The sequence below is a fragment of the Uranotaenia lowii genome, chromosome 2 (assembly GCF_029784155.1).
Source record: "Uranotaenia lowii strain MFRU-FL chromosome 2, ASM2978415v1, whole genome shotgun sequence".
Classification (NCBI taxonomy): Eukaryota; Metazoa; Arthropoda; class Insecta; order Diptera; family Culicidae; genus Uranotaenia; species Uranotaenia lowii.
In genome coordinates this window covers 202,195,308-202,219,855 of record NC_073692.1, presented here as the reverse complement: position 1 = coordinate 202,219,855, position 24,548 = coordinate 202,195,308, and the positions used below count along the sequence as shown (strand labels likewise).

General features: G+C 39.5%; 1 protein-coding gene across 1 annotated transcript in view; it reads right to left on the bottom strand.

Annotated features, from left to right (window-relative positions):
* Nucleotides 1-24,548, bottom strand: part of LOC129743787 (uncharacterized) — a 61,155-nt gene that overhangs the window by 19,779 nt on the left and 16,828 nt on the right. The window contains exons 3-11 of the mRNA XM_055735978.1: nucleotides 7,674-7,718; nucleotides 7,004-7,614; nucleotides 6,897-6,941; nucleotides 6,435-6,835; nucleotides 6,230-6,364; nucleotides 3,717-6,090; nucleotides 3,328-3,659; nucleotides 3,056-3,266; nucleotides 2,630-2,985 (exon numbers count right to left, since the gene is read on the bottom strand). Of these exons, the coding sequence (XP_055591953.1) occupies nucleotides 2,630-2,985; nucleotides 3,056-3,266; nucleotides 3,328-3,659; nucleotides 3,717-6,090; nucleotides 6,230-6,364; nucleotides 6,435-6,835; nucleotides 6,897-6,941; nucleotides 7,004-7,614; nucleotides 7,674-7,718 (4,510 nt within the window). The remainder of the gene's footprint in view (nucleotides 1-2,629; nucleotides 2,986-3,055; nucleotides 3,267-3,327; nucleotides 3,660-3,716; nucleotides 6,091-6,229; nucleotides 6,365-6,434; nucleotides 6,836-6,896; nucleotides 6,942-7,003; nucleotides 7,615-7,673; nucleotides 7,719-24,548) is intronic.

Sequence of the window (24,548 nt, the reverse complement as noted above, 5' to 3'; positions counted from 1 at the left end):
TTTTCGGGTGACTTGTCTTGGAACTTGACATCCACAAACAACGTTACTTCGTTTGCTTCCGACACAATGATCGAAATAAAGTCGGCAAACGTACGCAATGTAACTGTTGTCTGGAAACGTTTATACTGCACCCACTCTCGCTTAGTCGTAGCTGGCAGTTTGTCGATCAACTCTTGGATGAGTGTCGGATTAACTAGGTGATCGTTGAGTCCGGCTGCCTCCAAATGATCGCACAGTTCCTGTACAGCAATTCCAAACGGAATGAACGTTTCTAGGCGCTCGGTTTTCGGGGAAGTGACTCTGCGCACCTTGCTCAGTATCGTGTGAATCAGCTGCTCCGGACGACCATAAAACTCTCGCAGCTTTTCGATAATTTTCGGTACAGCTGAGGGGAACATCAGTTTGCTGCGAACTGACTCGAGTGCAGGGCCTTTCAGGCACTCCTGAAGTCGGACCAAATTATCTTGGTTGGCGCAAGCTTGAGTGGAGTTATTGAACGCGCTAATAAATAGCGGCCACTCTTCCGATCTACCGCTAAAGATAGGTAACTTCCACGAGAGTCCCCGACGAGCAGTCAACTGTGCTTTAGTTGGTCCTGAAGGTACATTAGCATCGGCTACCATCGATGAAGCTTGGTATGCAGCGTCGGGTTCAGAGTTACTGGAACTGGTGTTGCTCGATTTCTGATTCGGATGATGGAATGTGGGTTGCGTTAGTTCGGCCACGGCAGAGTAGCTCTTCGTAACAAACTGCTTCGATGGGGAGAGATAATCTGGCAATGTTCTCGTCATCTTCGGTTTTGGATGACCACCAGCATCGATGATAGCTGGATCAGTTTGGTTCAACCATGTCTTCACTTTCGATTGAGAGTCCAGTGGCGGATTGTGGGGATCCAAACAGCTAGCACCCATATCATCAGCAGGTAACAACAACAACCTCTGACGCTCGAAATCTTCTCGTAGTGCTTGCTGCTTCCTCCTAAAGGCAACATCCTCGTCGAGCTGCTTCTGCAACATCTGTTTTTCTTGAGCCAGCCGAAATTTCTGTAGCTCCCTCTCCTGCCGCCGGCGCTTTTCTTCCAGCTGACACTCCATGACAATCTTCTTTTCCTGGTAAATCCGATCATTTTCTAACAGCTGCATTGTCGCTCGAACTTCGATCTCTATTCGCTCTAGTTGTTGATGAAGTTGAGCTTCCGAGATTCCAGATTTACGACTGCCGCACGAAACCATCGTAGCATGATCGCTATCGAACATTTCCGGATTGTCTTCCCGGTGGTCGTACCAGACTGGGGAATTGCAGCAGCACTCGATTCGATAGCCGATAGGTTTTCCGCATCTCGACCAGTGAGGGGATGATTTTCTGTGACACAGGTTGACTTGCCTTTTTGACGGTTCCCGTTTTCTTAGTCCGCTTCGATTGGCAGGCGTCGAATTTGAACTTACGGTTCGCTACACCAGGCGATTCTCCGACACAGGCAAAATGAAACCACGTAGAGCAAGAATCGCAAGCAACCATCTGCTGATCATCCGGTCGATCACACTTTCCGCAGCTTGAAGCCATATCCAAAGTGAGGTTAAGTCCTCAATAAAATTTTTTTGAGAATGATCGGATAAGTGGCCGAAACTAATTTTTTGCAGCAGATCGGGTGTATAACAGGGTAAGGTATAAGGGTAATAATTATGAAGAACTTACAATTTTAGTTCCTGACTCGTATTTACATCAAGCCAAGCGTGTGCGGATTTTTGGAGACGTTGTAAGCCTGAGAGATCTGTATTTGCTCGACTTAAGTTTAAGGAAGATAATTTGATAATTAGACATTTGATTTTAATCTCGTAGATTGGTAATCTTTTAGTTTAAGGTTTAGCGAACCGTAACTCGAACGAAGATAATCAGCTTATTTTAAGCTGCCCGTATTCCTTTTATAGGAAGAACCTGAGAATCTGGTGTTAAACTTGATGTAGATATTAAAGAATATTTCTAATCCACGAGAAACTTACTTTTCCACTTGATGTTGATAACTAAACACAGGTTTTAGCAACTGATTTATAACTTTTAGCGATATCAAATAAACGTGGTAAATTCTTTTCCCGGAAACTTTTTCTATTCAACTTTTTTCCTCCTACTTATTCTTTCTTCTTCTATTTGTTCTTTCGTTTTACTTCTTCCTTTATCTTTCTTTCTTTATCCTATCTCCTGTCAGATTTCTTGTCAAGATAGTTCTACTCATCAGGTATGCTCAATTTTGGCGACTACACTGAGCGATTTTAACAGTGCTCATTATTATTAGCTCAACTGTTTTATGTAATTTGAGCAAATATATAGTTTTCACTATAGTACATTTGACATCAGGATTTTACCACATCCCAATACGTCAGAGTAAACTATTGAAAAAAAACCGCATTCTATGAGATTGGAGCAAAACAACGGATTCGCTCGTTTACCTTTTGGTTCGAAGAATGCACCCGCAATCTTTCAACGTGTAATAGGCGATGTTGTAAGGAAACTTTTTGAAAAGCCTTGCGAGTCCTAGTAGACATTTTTGAAATAAGCAATGCAGAGATTCAAGCAAATGAGCATAAGGATTAAAAATATCAGGACAAACTTGTGAGGAGTTTGTGTTTCTTACTTGTCGATGTGCAGCTCCAGCACCAGTTCCTTGATCGGAACCGACTTCATCACCGCCGAGAACCAGTACAAACTATCTCGCCACTGGAATGCCGCATATGTATTGGTTCCATCTTGATCGTTAAGCACATGTCGAATATTCAGCCCATACGGTTGCTTAGCATACTCCGCATGAACGTCAACCTTGTACTCAATCTCATCCCGCACATATTTCACATCAACTAGCACATCTCCAAACGAGGGACTCTGGGCCTCCAGCTTGGCATGATGGAAAGATTTGATGAACGAACTTCGATCCTGATACCACCCGTTGATGGTGATCGAATGCCCCGAAAACCAAACGCCTCCGAAGTCGAACTGAAATATGTTTTCAAAAGGTTTGAAATTAAAATCGATTCTAGGTTTTAGCGTAAAGGAAGGGCCTTACGTAGTATTCCTTGCGAGCCTTTTCCTTGATCTTAAGATTAACGGTGCAAGAATCGAATCCAGGAACGGTAACATTGGCAGCCGTGTCGATCGCGAACAGAATTCCCTGCGGCATGTACACGGAAAAGACCCCGGTGATGTCTTTGTCCTTAGCATACCGTAGCAGTACCAGAACGTTGTGTTCCATTCCTTTCCGGAGATTGTTCTCGTGTCTGTAGAGAGAGTAAATTTAGAACAATTAAATGACCCACTATAATGTTACAAAAATATTACTTTATCATAGCTTTCAGCTCGATTCCCGATCGAGGCCTTATAACGTCAATCGAAGCCGTCGTTCTGCCAACTTCGGCCACATGGAACCGTGCGAAGATGATCCGCACCGTTGTAGTATAGTTGGGATCCTTCAAATCCGGAGCATTGTTGTGCTCTATCTTACACTCGATGTGTCCCATGGCCGAGAGAAATTTGACCGTTGAGGCAAAATCAAACCTGGGATAGGCCGTTGATCGTAGCTCGAACGATCCATGATACTCGGTTCGGCCCCGGTGGCTTCGATTGGAGAAACTTCCCGCCAAAGTAAGCCGCTCAGATCGGCTGTTGATGAACTGAAATTGAAGGTTATAAACTAGAGATTTTTAATGTTAACAAACATCCACACCTACCCTATAATCCATGGACAGCTGACTCGTAATCGTTGCCTGGGTTTGTTGGATATTACCCAAAAGCTTTGCCTGCAGCCTTTTTGTTTCAAACTGTAGCATGTAATCCCACATTTTGATGCCTTTCTTATAGGTCATTTTGATGTTACCAGCCATGCCGGCTATGCGTTCATTGTTCACCGAAAGGAACAACGACGGACTGTAGATCATTCCGTGCTTATGTTCCGTTTTGTTGTAACCCATCTCTAAGGCCAAGTACTTCCGATCGTTGACATTCAGTGACATGTCCAACTTCCGCTGATTCTTATTGTTGGTATATATTCCGACAGCCGAATGTGAGGTGTCACCATTTTGAAAACCCATAGATACACTGTAGCCTTCATTGTCTGATGTTATGTTTGCAATAAATATTCTTGGTATCTGAGAATTTGGTGTTTCGAAGATGATCGAGCCAGTTGAAGTGTTCGGCTGCTGATCCCAGCTGTATTGGAATAGGAAAACTTTGGCAGTGGGATCAGCCTTCTGGAGACTGATGTCCAAGTTCACTGGTCCACTCAAAATTAAGCTAGGAATTCCTGTCAGGTTACTGACATCCGGTAGACTGTAATCCGCACACAGTTTCAGTCCTATCGCTCTGTCTATAAACGGCCAGGTACAAGTTGAGTTGGAATAGCGTTGTTCAATACCTTTCTGTCGCAACTCTCGGTTGTCATCAAATACCAACATTTCCGAGCGTACACTGAAGATCTCATTATGATCCTGCGGCAGACTGAATTGAAGAGATGCCAAACGATCTCCACGTACTTTTATTTTAGTTTCCAAAGATGAACTTGAGTACAAATTGGATTTAACTTTGATTCCTGTAGCTGTGTGGATGAAATCGGTCTTCATGGTAGCTGTTATGTCAGCAGAAACACTGGGTTTGATCTTGCCTTCAACATCGATAATTCTAGAAGATTGCCAAATGTCGGATGCCCTGAACATTCCGGACATGCGTAGATCTACCGATGATGCACCAATGATGCTCAATGCTAACGGAAGACCATTACTCAGCGGTACGTCATAAGACGCATCAAGAAAAACACCAGACTTTGTGTAGGAAACCTCCTTTCCGGATAAAATTTCTTTAAGATAGTTGATCGGATTGATCTGTTCGGCGGCCATCATCGTTTCAGCAAAGCCTTCAATGGTGTAATACTTGAGATCATTACCGAAAATTTTAACACCCAGCGAAGCGTGAGGATCCTTGAAGTCAGACTTCATTTTATATCCCATGTTGTCGATCTGATCGTGAATATCTTTAGTAATAACGGTTGGTGAACGTTCATCGCTACGTTTCGGTCTTTTAACTTCTTCACTTTCAGCTTCTTCAGAATCCAAATCACGTCTGCCTCTTGATGTGTTTGTAGGATCATAGCCGGATGAGTCCTCTTCTTCTGATTCCGAAGTAAAGAGTGACGTTACTGCTGAGGTATATTCTTTAACCTTTTTGGTGTTCAATGGACCAGTAGGTCCAAAGATCGACTCAACCAGATATTCAAACCCTTCGGCACGTGCATTCAACTCCAAGAAATTTACCGACTCTCCAAACAAATCGGCAGTCAAGTTCAATGAAGCTGTCCTAGGCAAATAAGACTCCGTACTGAATATCAAATCAGCATCCGTGCTCATGCCGAAGTTGTATTCGTCAAAGAACAACGTTTGCTCATAATTTCGACTAAACTTTCGAATATCCAGCCTGAATTTCTTCCCAAGATCATCATCCGCTAGTAACCCTTGAGCTTCCACACGTACCGGAGAAGCACTGCTGGCCAAATTCGACAAGTGAGACCATACGTAAGAACCGACCTGGTTAACTTCCTCAGTCTTCAGTACGTGCTTGATCAGTTTAACCGAAAGATAATCAGGGCATCGCATGGCCTGTTGATAGGCTGCAATTCGAATCTCAACGTCATTCTGAAAATTCGAATACAGCTTCAGGAAGTAATCCCGTTTTCGAGCGCAGTTGTGCCTCCGAAAAGCGTAAATTCCCTGCACCCGAATCTCCATCGGTAGCTGATCATTCTCGATCAAGAGTCGCAGTTCCGGGTAAAAATCTGCATTGATCACCCCAATGTTTCCCATACTTTTCAAAATGACGATAATACTCTCCCGCAGCTTTCGGGTCATCGCCTCCGATGCTTCAGCGACTTTCTCCTCCAGTTCGCCGTTCAGAAATTGGACGATGGCTTGCATGGCTTCGCTTTCGCTACAATCCGGTTGAACGGTACAGAATGTATGCGCTACCGAACTTCCGGCCAGCATGAAGTTCTTTTCGCCAATTTTCTTACCGTACTCCATCAGCTCCAGCATAGCTTCGAGGACTTCCTCGTTGGGTCTGTAGAGTCAGAAATAAAAATTACATGAAATATGTAATTTGGTTTCAAAACCTTGGTTGATTCAAATTAAAATTATGCCAAGTCGATGTTATGTTCTCAACTCTCAGCAATGTTTTGAAAGCTAATTCAATCACTCACCTTGTAAGATAGGCAAAGGATTCCATCCATTTTTTGGCCAAGTCTTTGTTGATGTGTTCGTTAATGATTTGATCCTTCATCAACGTTACGGATGCAGGACTACCCACGTACGGGAGACTCTCGAGAACATGGTTCCTTTAAAAGAAAATCGATAAAAGTTGATGAATATCACATATTTCAAATGGATCATTCTGAAAAGACTCACTTTCCATTCTCGCAAATACTCTTGGATCTGTACAGAAGCTGCGACAACGCGGTAAACGATAAAACTCGTGCTGTGGACAGGAAATTTAAAAATACATCGGGAAAGTTTCGACGAATATCGGGAAACCCTAGCCGGCACAGTTCTTTCAACAATTCCCGAGATGCCTTGATCTCATCGTGGCTATCTCTAGCGGATGGTGTGTGATCATAGATAAGTGTTGATCGCTTCTGAATTTCGTACTCGTCAGGGGTTTGATCCTCGGGAACGTAGGATTCTTCGTCGGCTAAGGTCATGCGACTGTAGGACTCCGTCACGGCTCCTGCTGCTCCATTTGAAAATGGAACCAATTGATGCCGTTCAAAGCAAACAGCTTCTTTGTAGACGTAATTGTCGACTGATATCTATCGGAAGCATAAATATGTAGTTTAAACTGAAAATTTACAGTCTAGGCTAAAAACTTACGTTACAATAGCTGGTGGAGTTAAGGATTGGCCACGCTACGTAATCCTGTTGAAAAATAGATTGATAATGTTCAAGATTATTTTTGAAGATCATTCTCCTCAACTTACCGGTCTAAACTCATAAGGTACAGTTTGAATCAGCGAGTTGGTCTTGTAGCGCCTCTTACAAGACTGAATATCTTTGGTTTTGGTAACGATCAAGCTGGTTTCCTTCGTTCCACTCATCGTATAGGAAACTTCGCAAACTCCGGAAACATCTGTTTCGGTTGTATGGTAATCGATATCGAACCGGGGCATACTGTTCTGGAACGAGGACAGAATACCTCGCTTCATGTTCAATGTCCACACCGGTTCATCCGCCTCATGACAAATCTCGCTAATCAGCCCATCGTGGAAGGCAAATTTCAGCTCAAACCGAGTCAGTTCCTCAGCAATGACATCACTCTTGGGATGCAGTTCGGCTTCCGGAGCCGGTTCGTTGTAATCAGCACCATAGTCAAAGTCCTGCTCTTCCGTTACCGGAAGTGGTCGATCCCGGACTTCAACCGAGTGAAGTTTCAGAATACCTTGGCACGGTTTGGGGAAGTCAATTTCAACTGCTGCAATCAGGTGCAGCTGTGAGGAATTTTCACCGCTGCCAGAAAATTCGGTCTTCACGTACATGGAGTAGTCGTATTTGTAAAGACGATTCAGCTGGTATCGGAATTTGTTGTTTGTTTCTGTAAATGTGGTGTCAAATGTAAATTTATTATCATATTTTAATGATTTTTTTTCTCACCTATACATTGCGGTCTTCCACATATCCGAGGATCTTTGAGAGGATCTAAAAGTGGGATTAAAAAATGGTGAATATTTAGTCATCTTCGAATTGTTGTAGTTTCTAAAATGTGATGTAGTAAGTGAATACGATTTTAATAACTAATTTTGTATGATGTTGATAATTTTAATATATTATGTTTTAGTTAAGTAGAGGGAAAATAAAACTTCATTATTTTTTCCTCCTCCCAGGATCAAACTGAGAACTTTTTATGGAAATTTGTATGGGAAAACTAAATTTTTCATTCAAAAATCGCAAAAGATGTACTGTAAGCTCCAAATAATACAATTTTGGATGAAATATATTCCTTTATTCTTGCAGTATAGTCATGTGAACGAAGCACACACCTAACTTATACCCCAGAAAAGATATTCAAAGTTATTAAAAAAAACAATTCCAACATTATTTTTTTCTAATTTTTGCTTTTTCGACTGTTTTTACGTAATATTACGAAGCAAATCTGACAATATAGCAACATACCTATTTACTATCTTTCTTCATCTGTGTAGTAGGCTTGAAAAGGACTGATTGTGGACGCGAATGAAATTTGAGGCAGCGAAAAGTGCTTTTTTTATATCTTCGTGAGGAAGACTTCCGTGCCATTCGCATTTGCGCTGAATGAGTATTGGTGTACCAACAAATAGCCGACCCAAGATGATGTTCGGAAAAGATGTCCGTTAAAGAAGCGTTTTTCGTGACGCGAGATTCGTTCGCGAATTTCAATTTGCCCCTATACAGTGTTGCCGTAAGACGTAATTGAACGTCAAAAAATCTCAAGAAACTGCTTTGCATAGCCAGTGAATTTATTGATTTTTAAAACCTTTGCAAAAACATTTAATGAAAATATTAAAAGCTCTAGCAAGCAAAGTCTGCCATTTTTAATTACATTTCAATGGATTCAGATTTTTTTTATTTTGAAATGGTTATAACTTTGTTCTTGAAATGCTTAGCTGCTTAGCTGCTTGTCATGCTATCAAAAAGTGAAGCTTAAGAACAGTCAAAACCAAAAATCCAAGACTAACTCCATTTCAAGCTTATTTGAATTTTCAGAATGATTTAATGTGCAAAGATTTCATTTTCCATACAAATATCCATACAAAATTGAAACGCATTCAATATCATAAGCTTATCAACTGGTTACCTGAAATTTTTAAGTCGTTTGAACAAATGAATAAAATGTAAGCATAGTTTCCTCATACCCAACATATTAAGGATCGCGAAGAAATCTGTCGAAGAAGAAAACACCGATATTCAGCGTTCTGTATCTCGGGATCCTCTATACCAAATTGCAATAATATGGTCTCTTTGATTCACCGAAAGTGTTGTATTTAATTTTGTAGTATATGGATTCATGATTAAGTTTGTAACATTCGGGCGAGGCCCGTGCGAAAGGCTCGTCCATGGGAGGGTTTTCGAAGTTCAAATTTAGCGAGAAATAGCAGTGTTATAAAAAACAAACAATTATTTTTTTTTTTTTAACTGATTTATTTGAAACGGCTCATACGATTAGGTTTGAAGGAGCCAAACTCGTTTTCTTTTTACAATCGTTTGCTTAGCTTAGCACATTTTTAGAAGAAAAAGATGGAGAGGTTGTATTTCACACGACCATAATACGTAGAATTACGACCACGCCTTGTAAGCTGTAGCACCATAAACTAACTTCTAAAGATATTTCGATGCGGTTTTTTCCCGGCTAGTATAATTAGAATATTCCCCAGTTTTTAGGAACATATCCTATTAAAGAAGCCAGTTCATTCCTTTTTTTCTTAAAACAGAACGAAAAATATCGATGTGGCAAACTTTGTAAAAGTAGAGTAAAAGCTGATTCACTTTCTTTGATAAAACCCAATGAAACACTATTCAAAAGAGTTACCTACGTTAAGCAAAACTTTGGAAAGTGATGCCCTAGCCTGCAGAACCGAAAAATATTTTAGTTTATCGAAAATTATCAGAAATCAAACCGCGATTGCTTTATTTCATTGCGGATTTTCTAAAAATTGAAATTTCCAAGTTCTAATTAGTAGGCTTTGGGTTCGCTTGCCACAATAGAGATGGCAACGAGTAGAAGAAGCAGGAAATTTGTTCACAATCATAGCACTGTCAGTAACGTGAGATGCCTTGAAATGCGCGTTTCTTTCAACATCTCAACTTCTCAGTGATCTCAAGACAAACAGTTGGGATTTTCCGAAATAAATCCTTCAAACCCGATTGGGGGCTAAATAGGAACAGCGAACATTTTTCACCACACGCACTAATATGCACCGTGCAAATCTATCCGCCACTGGTGTGCACCGCAACTGAAGCCCTTCACCGCTCGCCGTTTCCTCCGCTGGTCTTCTCCACCTCTGCTAGCCGCCATCGCTGCTTGCGGCATCTACAATTGCTCCATGCTCTTCCACAGTTGCCACTTAACCACTGCAATTCGATATCTAAGTCGGATTACCACTGGTGGGGTCCAAACTAAGATCGAATTGCAGCCATGTCTGAACTTGTCGACGGCAAACAGATAATGAAACCGTGTCGACTGACGAGCCCTTTCTTTTATACTTTTGCATAGTAGGCTGGGAAAATCAAAACCCATCAAGAGGCGGGGTAGCCGTGTTTTCTTAGTTTTTCTCTTTTTCTCTTGGCTTGGTGATGACGTCATAATCCTTTAGATATGATGTCTGTTAAAGAGGCTTTTTTCGTGACGCGAGATCATTTCGCGAGTTTCAATTTGCACCCCTATAGTGTTGCCGTAAGACGTAATTCTACGTCAAAAAGAAGATAGAAAGGGAAATGTGAAAATAAAAAGGATTATAGACGAAGATCGATAGCTTTTAGAAAAAGGTAGATTTCATACATGTAGTCCAAATCTAGCACAGCTAGTACATCTCTCACTGGGACGTTAGGTGGTTTTCCTCGGGCCCGAAGGGAGTCTATTAAATTCGTTCTGGCGACAAGATGGACCTCACACGACCAAACAATATGCTCGATGTCATGGTAGCCTTTGCCGCAACCACACAAATTGCTGCCAGCAATATCAAAACGATAAAGTACCGCGTCTAAGGAATAATGGTTAGACATGAGACGGGAAAATATACGAATAAAATCCCGACTCAGGTTCAACCTATTAAACCAGGATTTAAGGCTTACCTTTGGGATAATCGAGTGGAGCCACCGACCCAACTCATCCTCGTCCCATTTGCGCTGCCAGTTAACAAGAGAGTTTCTTCGAACCAAATAGTAAAATTCGTTGAAGACGATTTCACGTGGATACGTGTCGCCTTCCATCGCCCCCACCTTTGCCAGAGAGTCTGCCTTCTCATTACCCACTATCGAGCAATGAGAGGGAACCCAAACAAAGGTGATAGTAAAGCGACGTTTTGATAAAGCACTCAAATTATTACGTATCTTCTCGAGGAAGTACGGCGAGTGCTTTCCCGGTTTTATTGAATGTATTGCTTCAACAGAGCTCAGGCTATCCGTTACAATATAGTAGTGTCCAACTGACCGTGAAGCGACACTGCCCAAAGCCCAGTGAATAGCTGCTAACTCCGCTACATATACAGAGCATGGTGACTGGAGACTGTGAGAGGCGCATGATATCTCGTTGAACACTCCAAATCCTGTTGTTTCCTCAATAAGTGATCCATCGGTAAAGTACATTTTGTCAGCATCGACGTGTCTATATTTAGCTTCGAAAATTTTTGGAATCAGAAGAGAACGATGCGAGACCGGGATTCCACGAATTTCCTGCTGCATAGACAAATCAAACTTGACAGAAGAGTTATCGTAGTCTGGGCTACAAACACGAGTTGGAGTATACGAAGAAGGGTTTACCTGCATTGACATGAGGACATGGTATATAGACATAAATCTAGTTTGAAGATTTTGCTCAAGTAACTTTTCGAAATTCACAATCACCAATGGGTTCATGACCTCGCACCTGATGAGGAACCGGAGTGATAGTAAATTGAATCGATCTTTAAGAGGGAGTATTCCTGCCAAAACTTCAAGACTCATGTTATGCGTTGAGGGCATACAGCCCAAAGCGATCCGGAGACAGCGGTATTGGATACGCTCGAGTTTGATGAGGTGAGTTTTGGCAGCTGACTGGAAACAGAAGCTACCATATTCCATCACTGAGAGAATAGTTGTTCGATACAATTTTAAAAGATCTTCTGGATGGGCTCCCCACCAGGTGCCAGTTATTGATCGGAGAAAATTGATTCTTTGTTGGCATTTTCCTTTTAGATACTCAATATGGGCCCTCCAGGTACACTTAGAATCAAACCAAACCCCAAGATACTTAAAACACCTCGATTGAGTGATCGTTCTGCCTAGAAGTTGAAGCTTAGGTTGAGCAGGTCTACGTTTTTTAGAGAAAACAACCATCTCCGTTTTCTGAGGGGAAAACTCAATCCCAAGCCCCAAAGCCCAGGAAGACAATTTGTCTAAAGTATCTTGTAAAGGTCTGTGCAGATGAGACTCGGAAGATCCTGTGACAGAAACCACGCCGTCATCTGCAAGTTGTCTTAGAGTGCAGCCTTCAGAGAGACAACTGTCGATGTCACTTACGTAAAAGTTGTACAAAAGTGGACTCAAACATGAACCTTGCGGAAGGCCCATGTAAGAGATTCTTCTAACTGCAATATCTCCGTGAGCAAAGTTCAGATGTTTCTCACAAAGCAAGCTGTATAAGATGTTGTTTAATAGAGGAGGCAGACCCCGAGAGTGCAATTTGTCTGACAACACCTCTATTGAGACTGCATCAAAAGCTCCCTTTATGTCTAGAAACACTGAAGCCATTTGCTCACGTTTTGCGTACGCCATTTGTATCTCTGAAGACAGCAAAGCAAGACAATCGTTTGTCCCTTTGCCCCTTCGAAACCCAAATTGAGTATCTGAAAGGAGACCATTTGTTTCCACCCATTTGTCCAAACGAAACAATATCATTTTCTCCATCAATTTGCGTATACAAGACAACATCGCTATTGGACGGTACGAATTGGGATCAGACGCTGGTTTTCCAGGTTTTTGGATAGCAATGACTCTCACTTGTCTCCACTCTTGGGGAACAATGCTATGCTCCAAGAATTGATTAAATAAATTTAACAAGCGAAATTTTGCGGCATCCGGAAGGTTTTTCAACAAGTTAAACTTGATTTTATCAATTCCCGGAGCTGAATTGTTGCAAGAGAGGAGGGCAAGTGAGAATTCGACCATTGAAAAGCTGGAATCCAGACCACACCTACCTGGAGGCACATTCCGGATTATTTTTTTAACAGGTGCGGAATCTGGACAGACTTTCCGTGCGAAGTTGAATATCCACCTATGTGAATGTTCCTCACTTTCATTTGTTGAAGATCGATTACGCATGTTTCGTGCTACTTTCCACAAGGTATTCAAGGACGTTTCTCGCGATAAACCCTCCACGAATGTACGCCAATGTGCTAGTTTTTTCCCTTTAATCAATTTTTTGAATTGATTTTCAAGGGACAGATATGTTTCGAAATGATCGAGGGTTCCATGTTTTCTAAAATCTTTGAAAGCTTTTGATTTGTCCTTATAAAGCTTAGAACACTGGTTGTCCCACCATGGATTAGGAGGCCTTCGACGTACAGATGAATCTGCGATGGGTTTCGTTTGAGCACAAACTGCACTTTCATGTATCAAACAAGCGAGAAAATTGTATTCTTCTAAAGGAGGTAGAACATTCATAGAATTGATGGTTGTTGTAATCGTGTCCGCATATTTTTTCCAGTCGATGTGTCTTGTAAGGTCATATGCCATATTTGTATGATTTGAAGTACTGGCCCCATTGGTGATTGTAATTTTGATTGGTAAGTGGTCACTACCATTGGGATCAGGGATTACCTTCCACTGGCAATCCAATGATAGTGAATTTGAGCAGAGTGAGAGGTCAATTGCACTTTGTCTTGCAGGAGGTTTAGGTACCCGTGTTTTTTCACCCGTGTTCAAAATTGTTAAATTGAAACTGTCACAAATGTCATAGATAAGAGTAGAACGACTATCGTCAATTTGTGCTCCCCAGACAGTTCCATGTGAATTGAAGTCACCCAGGATCAACCTTGGCTCAGGAAGCACTGAGCACAGGTCCTCCAGGTGACTTCGATCCACTGCAACTCTATGAGGCCAGTACAAACTGACAACGCATAAGTCCTTACCTCTTATAGTTGTATGACATGCAACAGCTTCAATTCCTCCTGATAAAGGGAGATGGATTCTATAAAAGGAGTAGCGCTTATTGATCCCCAAAAGCACCCCTCCATAAGAATCGTTACGATCCAGACGGATAATGTTAAAATCGTGGAATGAGAGATCAGTTTGTGAAGAAAGCCAAGTTTCGGACAGAGCAAATACATCGCAATTAGTTTTATGAAGAAGAAATTTGAACGGATCCTGTTTAGGGATTAGACTACGACAATTCCACTGTAGAACAGTGATATCTCCGACCTCTCGGCTTAAATTAGCCATCGAGAGAGATGAACACTGAAAGGAGTGGCCAAGTTTGCATCAATTGCTTTAAAAGTGTCTTCACTAACGGGAGCATTGTAGTAACAATGCCTCTTATGGACTCTGATACGTGGAAAAAAGAGAAAACTCCATTAAGAATGTCAGATAACTTAAATAGTCCCGCATTGGAAGTTGATTCTGACAAAACAGGATTAGGATTGGAGAACAAACAATTATTACAGAGATTGATATCCAACAACATGATGGTTTTTATGATGAGATTAAAATTTCACAAACAAATTCATAGAAAAATTTAAAGTTATGAATAAAAATAAAAATTAAAAAAATTAAATAATCCAAATTTCAACTCAATACGGCAAGTCATTCATTTATCATTCAAAATGAGGCTTACAAGTTTAAAATCAGATTTTCAGGCACCCTAGGAAATAAATGCAGAACTTTAACCATCATTAAATTTTAAGAAAAAAAAGAAGAATTTTATATTCTGTACCAAAAAATCAAAGCAAATAGATAATATACTTTGAAATAACATCAGCATTAAATGAAAATTAAAAATCCTTGCCAGATTGGTTGTTTTTTTTTTTTACTTGGCCAGATATTTAATATAAAATTTGGAAACGGTCCGGTCCGGCCTGGTTACCCGGATTTCGTTGAAAAATGTCTGCATTTATTTGCTTTATTTGCAAAAACCGAATAAAAATTTACATAAGTAATTTTTATTTTTGATCTTTGTTTCTAAAAACCACATTTTCAAGCAATTTTTTTCAAAATAAACATGAACGATTTTTTGGAAGCCATAAAGATTATGAAAAATCTGCTGACGTATTTCCATAAAAGTATTATGTTTTGGGTTTTATGTGTTTGATTTTATTGAACTGAATTCCTAGGTTTTTTTTTTAAATTTATCCGTTTAATGTTTAAAATTTCTAAATAAGCTGCCCGGATTTTTGCAGGTTTTTAGATAAATAGTCTGGATTCGTCCTGTCCGGATACATACGAGTCAAATTTTGACAGTCTAAAAATGAAATCAGAATTTTTATTTTTACAAATATTAGATAATCATAAGCTATTAATCCAAAACTTAAACTAGACGCAATTGAAAATTTGAAACAGACATTTAGATCTGTAAATAAACGTCAGGTTTCAAAAATTAATTTTAAAATATGATAGAAATTAACTATGAAATAAAAAAATTCCAACTCAGACTCACAACTCTTAGCGTAATAATGGTTAATTGAAAATGTTTCATTAAAATTTCAATTTCTTTGCATCATTTTCAAATGAAGGGTGAATATAAAATCCTATGTTGTTATCTTGAATTTGGAGAAGATTGAATTGCCGTACAACAGACTGCTCTGTATAGGAAGTGTGATTGACTTTTGATCAACACATTCCTAAACACAGCAGGCCAGTTGGATCGTGTACTGTGAATACACAATAGGAATCACAAATTACCAAAACTTGCTATTTTTTCAACCTTCAAATAAAAAGGGGAAAATTGCAACAATTTTCGTTATTAATGAATAATCAGGTGAAAACGTTTAAAAATTCGTAGTATTTTTTATATATTTTTAATTCCATTAATCATAAAGCACCAATTGCAATAATTATTGGTATAGTTCGAGCTTAAATTTTACATTTTTCTGCCAAAAATGTTTTTTTTTAAGAAAACGCATGAGGGTGCCGCATCCATTTAGGTGTCAGAAATAATACAAAAAACTCTACCAGTTGAAATCATGAAAATTTATGTTTTGATAGATGAAAATTTGAAATTAGCAAACGCGTGATTCAATACAATTATTTGCTTTTTGATGCATTGTGCCCAGACTGGTAACAGAATTATAAAAATATTTATTTAAAAAAAATTAAAATTAAATTAATTTTTTTTTAATAAAAGCAATATCAAGTTTAGGCAATATCATTAAGCCAATCCGTTATGCTGAGTAAAGATTTTGATGGCATCAAAAACCGTAAATTTTTTAAGATCTATTGCTTGATTTAATTAATTTTTCATGATAATCAAAAACTTTGAAAAACTATCTCACAATGTGAGAGACTTATTTATCATCAGTTTGTTATCATTAAAAGATAACCATATTACACTTTATTAAAATAATAAATGAATAAATAATTGTTGTTGTCTATAAATTTTGCATCTAACCCTTATGTTGCATGATGCCCCGTTTGACGGTACGGTTTCATCGTTCTTGATTTCAGAAATTCTCAATTTTTGTTATTCATAATATGACACGTTTAACTAGTCATTGAAAGCTTATATTGAGAATTGAAGTTTGAACGAGCTATTGGAAATTAATAAGAAATAAAAATAAAGAAACACTGAAAGCACTAATTACTACTGAAAAGTTTCAAATTTTCCTCTCGGAATAATTACTCTCCGAACCACAGGGAAATTGCTAATTTTATTCGAAGTGCGTATGGGAACCCTCCTGAATCTCGGGACACTTCCTTTCTCCGGAATTCGAGGACAAAATTTCCACGAAAGCACAGGTATTCGAACAATCGTCCTGTATCACGACACAAGAAAACTTCAGCTGTCAACCGTTCTCTGTCGCGTTATGTTTCGTGTTTCGTATAGTTTCCGCACGGGTGGTAGCTCAAAGTTGGAAAGTTTATCGGAACAATTTTTGGGCTTTTAGGCGGATTATGATACACCATTTCTATTTGGCCATGTAGACTGAATTTTCCAAAAACATATACAGATCTTTTTCAACGAATAATCAGCGATAGATTCTTTTATGTTTTATGGCAATTTGGTAACAGTTAAATCATATTCTTGAAGAAAGAATTGAAATTGAATTGAACTACAGATAAATTAAGCAGATGCTTTAAAAGATTAATGTGATGGACGGTGGAAATTGAGCCAAAGGCATATTTCTGAATTTTGTTTCGATTAGGTCGTATGGATCAATATAAGCAAAATCAAATCTTATGATTCTGTCTTGGTATATTTCGTATCTAAAATTTTTCAAATTTTTAATAGGATGGAAAATTTTAGAGAATCATGAGGGTCAAAGAAAAGGAAGAACATAAGCCGTAAATATCATGAATTTATCGAAAAAGATACAACGCCTCACCACACACAGAGTAAATGCACCTTAAAAGCGATTCAAATTAATTGCGGACAAACGGTAAACGATAGACATTTGATGTCTTCACAACTTTTCCATAATTTCTGATGATCTGTCAAATTCTTGAAAGAAAAAGTCATTTTTCCACCTGGATTTTTGAATTTGAATTTTTTCAAACCTTATTGCGTGCAACGGACGTGTTCTGCTCCGCCATCGCTGATCAAGTTGATGGCCAAAGTTGTTCCTGCTATTTCGAATCCTTCGACGTCGTTTGGGACCTAATTCGTGGGACATTTCTAACGGAATCCGTTCATGTTCATCTCTTTAGGGACTTGATGTCTTGTTGTAGATCTTATTATTATAAGAAACTTTGTTGAAGACACCATCAAGATCGCATGAAAATCATAAAAGTAACGAGCATTATAAAAATAAAACAAGTAATTTTGAGTTTTTATTTAATATCTTTATAAGTATACGATTTACAAACTTGGTATATTTGAAAAAAAGTTGTTCAAATGGTTGAAACACACATTTTTGTGGAACATTTTTTTAACCATAAAAAGGATATACCGTAAACTAGGGGAACTTTGATCAGCGGAGTAACTTTGATCAACATGACATTTTTGCAGATAATCATCATTAACTAAGTATAAAGTTAAAATCTATGAAAGCTGTTTACTACGTTTGAAAGCTTGTTAGTTGAGTTACATTTAAGCTAATTTTGATTTTTATTAGGAGATTTTTTTATATTACTTGAATTATAATTTTAAAATCTTAAAATATCTGGTTTTTTGAAGGCTCACAAACAAACATCCCTCCTGATCAAATTAAAGCATTTAGAAGAAAACGGGTTGTTTAATGTGAAAGTTCAACTTTTTTCCTTGGTTGCGGTTAAGTTTTAGTGCATGCTTCCGAAAATCAATCATTTTCACTGAGCCATGCTTGACTACATTCAGAGCCAAAAAATCAAAGCAATCAAATTTTCCTTCTTCAACCAAATCATACAAACAATCATGCATGACAACGATGCTTCTGTATTTGAAACACTTTTGCGATACATGATGAGGTAAAAAAGGACGCAGACTATCAGCAACGAACGTCTCGATGCTGATTTCCTTCCCCTAACGACTTTCAACCTTTAGGATCATAACTGATATGTATCAGTTCTGAGCGATCTATGTAGGCTATCAGATGATTTTTTATTTTTCGTTTTGCCTAGAAGGACAAAATCATGGCTAGGTAACCGCAATGAACTGTCCAGCATGTGTTACGGTGTCGGTGTACGGTGTCTTGGTATTTCTTCAGATTTTTCCTCCTGAAACATTCATGATCGTCTATCAATAACGATCATTATGAACAATGATGCAAGGATAGACAATCGGTAATGATTGAGGGAGCGACGTTCAAAATGTATCACCAAGTATGTCGATCACAGTCGATTAGCCACGTGACGAATAGCAACGGTAGCCTCCGGTGGGGCATGGTATATCTTCTTGTATCAAGTTAGTGTTGATTTTCGACATATATTCAATGGGTACTTTTACCACGTGCGTATCACAGCACTCGGAGGTAGCATCATTCTAGCTAAAAACCATTCCTGATTGCTTTTCTTGAGCGATTTTCCGACCACTGTTTTAGTGTTATTTTTAGGGTCATTTGATGCTATTTTGGGATATTAAAAAAAGGTCATTTTCCATGAAAAAGCCCACATAGAAAAAATGGCTAGAAACCCTATCAAATGGTTAAGTTTAAAGAAAAAAAGAACATGGAAACAGTACGAGGATTTAGGGAGTTGCATGAAGGTAAATTTTTTTTTGAGGCCGAAAAATATTGAGAAATGTTTACAATTTTTACCCCTTAATGTATGCAGCAAAATTGTCCATCTTTCGAGTATATTTGTTTTTGAAAGAAAACGTTGAAAAATTCAATTGAATTCCAACAAAAAATTTCTGTTATCGATGTTTTGAGCCTTCTGTGCTAAATGGCATCCGAATAATAAAGTTGAAGATTTTGAGAAACGTAAAAACCATAGTTACCCCGAAACTCGAAATCTGATTTTGTAAAAAATATTTAATTATGACCACCAATGTCGTTTGAATTTACTGTAATCAATGATCATGTTTAATACTTCTCACCTCAGTAAGGGTTTTAAAACTTTTAGGTATTACGAAAAAGCAACCCCTTCCAAAATATTCAAAAATTAATGAAAAAAGTGATCAAAATTCCCCCAGTTTACGGTACTACAAAATATCAAAAATAATGCCTTTTTCAGTAAGTTCTAACCTTGAGAGTTCGGCTGAGTTCGTATAATTTTTTGAGTAGGTTTTGTTGGTCAAGTTATTGGCTTTCTATTGAAATATAAATTTCACATTAGTTTTGGATACATTTGTTGCAAACTAGTAATCAACAATGAGCTTTTTCCTCTAGAAACACTTGTAGTATCCAAGAAAAGGATCTGCTTCTAACTAAACCGTTAGCTCTTGTTGATAGTTTGAAGTAGAATGTTTATTGTTGTTCCCTATAACATCGAGTGTTGCTTTGATGAACAAAATGGAAACTAGACAACCTTTGAATAAGTGACGATACTACATTTACTCCCTTCTTTTTTTGACTTTATTTTATTACTGTTAGGCGTTTAACGATTTTCCATAAGAAAAAAACTTAAACTTGATAACTCGTACGTCCCTCAAATCAAACTGCCTGAACTATCTTCTTTGACATTGTTTTTTTTTCTACATAAATCTATGGTGTAAGCTTTTCTCTCTCAAGATCACTGTCAGCATTACAGATCTCAAAACCTTTCTTCTTCTCAAGTTATCCTTCGATTTTCCATTATTTCATTACCACCAAAGTATTACCTTTTTCACATTGTCAGATTTTTTTCAAATAACTGATGCATTGCTGCATTCACCACAGATCTAACCCGCAAATTCATCCTGACTCCGCTAAATCTACTGGGCCTCCAGCACCGGGACGCAACGTATCAGGAGTTACGGAGACCCCTGAGCCCTTCGACTCAGTCGCGCTGTTTCCTGCCACCGACAACAGTCGTCCCGGCCCTGAGTTCGTCTGTGGTGAAGGGGTTCTCCAGCCTGCGCTTTCAGGCAAGTATGCTGTTATCGATAGTTCTTCTCCGCGTGATGGAATTTGCATTTCCAGGAATCTTCGTTCTTATTCTGCACCCGACACTGCTGAGCCTATCAACGTTTACTATCAGAACGTCGGTGGTGTCAATTCCTGTCTGGTTGACTACCTCCTTGCCACGTCATGTTCCTGCTACGAATTCATCGCCTTAACAGAAACATGGCTAAACGACCGCACCTTATCCAGTCAAATTATCGGCCCAGACTATGTAGTGTTTCGTTGCGATCGAAGCCCCCTGAACAGCAAAAAATCAACCGGAGGCGGAGTTTTACTTGCTGTAAAGTCCAGATTCACGGCTCAGCTGATCGAAGACAGTTCCTGGAACGATTTGGAACTTCTTTGGGCTCGCATTGATCTCGGTGACCGGAAACTGTACCTATGCGTAGTGTACGTGCCTCCTGACCGCTCTACTGACCTTGTTGTAGCTGAGTCTTTCTCGCACTGCCTCTCCAAAATAAGCTCAATCTGCTCTCCCGAAGATGACATACTTGTTATCGGTGATTTCAACATGCCTGGCTTGAAATGGTGCCCCTCCCATGGTGCCTTTTTGTTCCCAGATCCTATGCGCTCCTATTTCTCGGCTCCTTCCAACATCTTTCTAGACTCTTTGAGCACCGCGACTCTTCGCAAGATCAACAGCTTCGAAAACGAAAACGGTCGTACGCTAGACCTCTGCTTCATAAACGAAGGCTTCAGGAATCCGACTATAGATTTAGCTCCCGCCCCTCTCGTCAAAGTTGTTTCCCATCATCCAGCTTTAGTGGTCTCAATCGATGTCACTGACATTAACGCCCCCGTAGAGGAAACTGCTTCTTTCTACCAGGACTTCAAAAACGTCGACTACGAAGCTATCTCACTTGTCCTGGATTCTATCGAATGGGAGAATGAGCTCGATCTTTCTAATCCCAATGCTGCCGCTGCGACTTTCTCAAACATACTGAACTACATAATCGATCGTCATGTTCCGAAACGAAGCTTACCGTCCAACCCACGAGCTCCCTGGGTCACTAATCAACTGCGACAATTGAAGACGGCTAAAAACCGTGCTCTTCGAAACTTCAGCAAGCGCAAGTCCCTCTGCACAAAAGAAGAATACCGCAAGCTAAACACGGCATACAAAAAAAGCAGCAGGCGTTGCTACCAGAACTATCTTCACCGGCTACAGCGCAATTTTAAGACCAACCCGAGATCTTTCTGGAAGTACGTCAAAAATCAGCGGAAAGAATCCGGGCTTCCGTCTCAAATGTTCTTGAAAGACCACACAGCGAACACCGATCCTGAAATATGTAATCTTTTTGCTGAGAAATTTTCAAGCGTTTTCTCAACGGGATCCATTTCCTCAGAACAACTGGATACGGCTGTAAGAAATATTTCACCTCTCGATTCTTCCTTAAGCCGTATTTCATTCGATGACGCAGCCATTCTGAAGGCGACAGCCAAGCTTAAAAATTCATCATCTACGGGTCCGGACGGAATACCAGCTATTTTCTTGAAACGTTTCATGCCACATCTACTGACTCCCATTAGGCATATTTTTCGAACTTCGCTGGACTTCGCAATCTTTCCCTCGCTTTGGAAGGAAGCTTACATGTTTCCTGTTCACAAAAAGGGAGATAAGAAAGATATAGACAACTATCGTGGAATTTCAGCTCTTTGTTCGATAGCCAAACTGTTCGAATTGGTTGTTCTGGATCCGATTTTCTCGTCCTCGAAGCAATACTTTTCCAACGATCAACACGGATTCTTGCCAAAACGATCCACGACAACAAATTTGCTGACTTTCACATCATTCGTGCAAGATAGCTTTGCCATGAAGTCCCAAACTGACGCCATCTATACTGATCTGTCTGCTGCTTTCGACAAAGTAAATCACGATATTGCAATCGCAAAACTCGAACGCTTAGGATTCGGTGGATCCCTCCTGGACTGGTTTCGGAGCTATTTAACAGGACGAAAGTTATCAGTGCAAACTGGAAATTACTTTTCAAGACAGTTCTCCGCTTGCTCAGGTGTGCCCCAGGGAAGCCACTTGGGACCGATAATTTTTGTCATCTATTTTAACGATGTACTCACTCTCTTGGACGGTCCAAAACTTGCGTATGCCGACGACCTCAAACTTTTCCACACCATCAATGGCCAAGACGATATCGATCTCTTGCAAAGGCAGTTCAACACCTTCGCTCACTGGTGTGACACCAACTGCTTGCCTCTGAACCACAGCAAATGTGCGGTCATTTCATTTTCTCGCAAGCGGAACCCTCTTTGCGCAGAGTACACTCTCGGGAACGAAACCATTGCCCGGGTGGAACACATCAACGATTTGGGAGTTATCCTAGACCATCGGCTGGAGTTTAAGACTCATACGAATTACATCGTTGATAAAGCATCTAGAAGTCTTGGCTTCTTATTTCGCGTAACAAAGGAGTTTAAAGATGTGTACTGCCTGAAAAGCCTGTATTGCAGCATAGTCCGCTCAACTCTCGAATATGCATCTGCAGTTTGGTGCCCATTTTACCAGAACGGAGCTGAACGAATAGAGGCTATCCAGCGGCGCTTCATACGGTATGCCCTGCGACACTTGAACTGGTTAGATCCGTTTCGTTTACCCAGTTACGAAAACCGTTGTCGCCTAATTGATTTAGACACGCTTCAAAATCGTCGAAACGCTGCACGTGCTTTAATCGTAGCAGATCTCCTTGCGTCGAGGATCGACTCTCCTACGCTGCTGGAGGCTATTCCCCTCAGTGTGCGGCCCCGAGGATTAAGGAACCAAAATCTGCAGCTCTATGTTCCCATCAGGCTGAATAACTACGGAGCCAACAGCGCTCTAATTGGAATTTTGAGAACTTTCAACCGCTTCGCTGAGTACTTTGACTTCGACGTTTCAAGAGCTACTTTCCGAAGAAAAATTTTAATGGTTTCAAGAACTTTGTAGTTTTAAGTAGTTTTTAATTTATTATTTTATTAGGCTATCATTAGGATCAACATGTGATCCGTTGATGTTTTACACAAATAAACAAATAAACAAATAAACAAATTGCTAGCGTATCATGTTGTTTGTTGTCCTGGTTTAAGTGATACGAATATACACATTAATTTTTAATTCTATCAAAATATATCCCAGCCTTTTCGTCGTTTTGTTCACTACAACATTTCTCCTCATAGAAATCAGCACATATAGTTTTTTTTTGCTACCTTGACTTTCCAACTTTTTTCTCACCAATAGATTTGTTATCTCAGCAAATATTTCTTCAAACTGTATAGATGTGTTATTCATTCCTCATACTTGCAGGGTGTCACATAAATGAAACCCATGCCTAAAATACAATTTCAATTTTTTTTATTTTATTCCGAACATCTATCGCTTATATCAGATTCTTTCACATGTTTGGATACTGTACTTCTTAAATCGCCTTCACTCACTTAATGTTACGAATGCTTTGTGTATTCTCATTTTGCCAAAATCTACAATTTTACTTCATTACTTCACAATGGTATTCATCATTTGAACCACTCAAAGTTATCTTGAAAAGCCGAAGTTCAACACGCATCATAAATCGAACCACGTGACCACACAACTGCACGTCTCTTATTAGCTGAGCACAACCAACCAAATCAAAGTAGGTAAACAAATTTTGTTTTGTATTGCCTCAGTTTTTTTACCACTTCCTGTCAGTAACTAATACCGTCCAACTTTTCATCATTTTCCTCCTGGGAACTCCATTTCCCATCAATAGGCGCTTCATTTTAGCGACTCAATACTCATGCACAGAATGGAATCAGACTTTCATTAAACAGCATTTAAGTTACTGATCCTTGCTACTATTTTCTGCCCTTTCGCAGAATGAAACCAGACTTCAATCTCCGCATTTAAGCGACTGGTTCATTTCAACCTGCCCTTCGGCAGAATGGAATCAGACTTCAACTGCGCATTTAAGCACCTGATCCATTTCTACTACTATTCCTGCATTTTAGCAGAACGCAACCAGACATACAAGTTCGCATTTAAGCGACTGGTTCGTTTCTATTCCTTATTTCTCCTTTCTTGAAATTTTCAAGAATTCAGTACTAATACATTTTCTTTTTTTCTGTTTAAATTACTCACCAAATGGATTCGCCATTT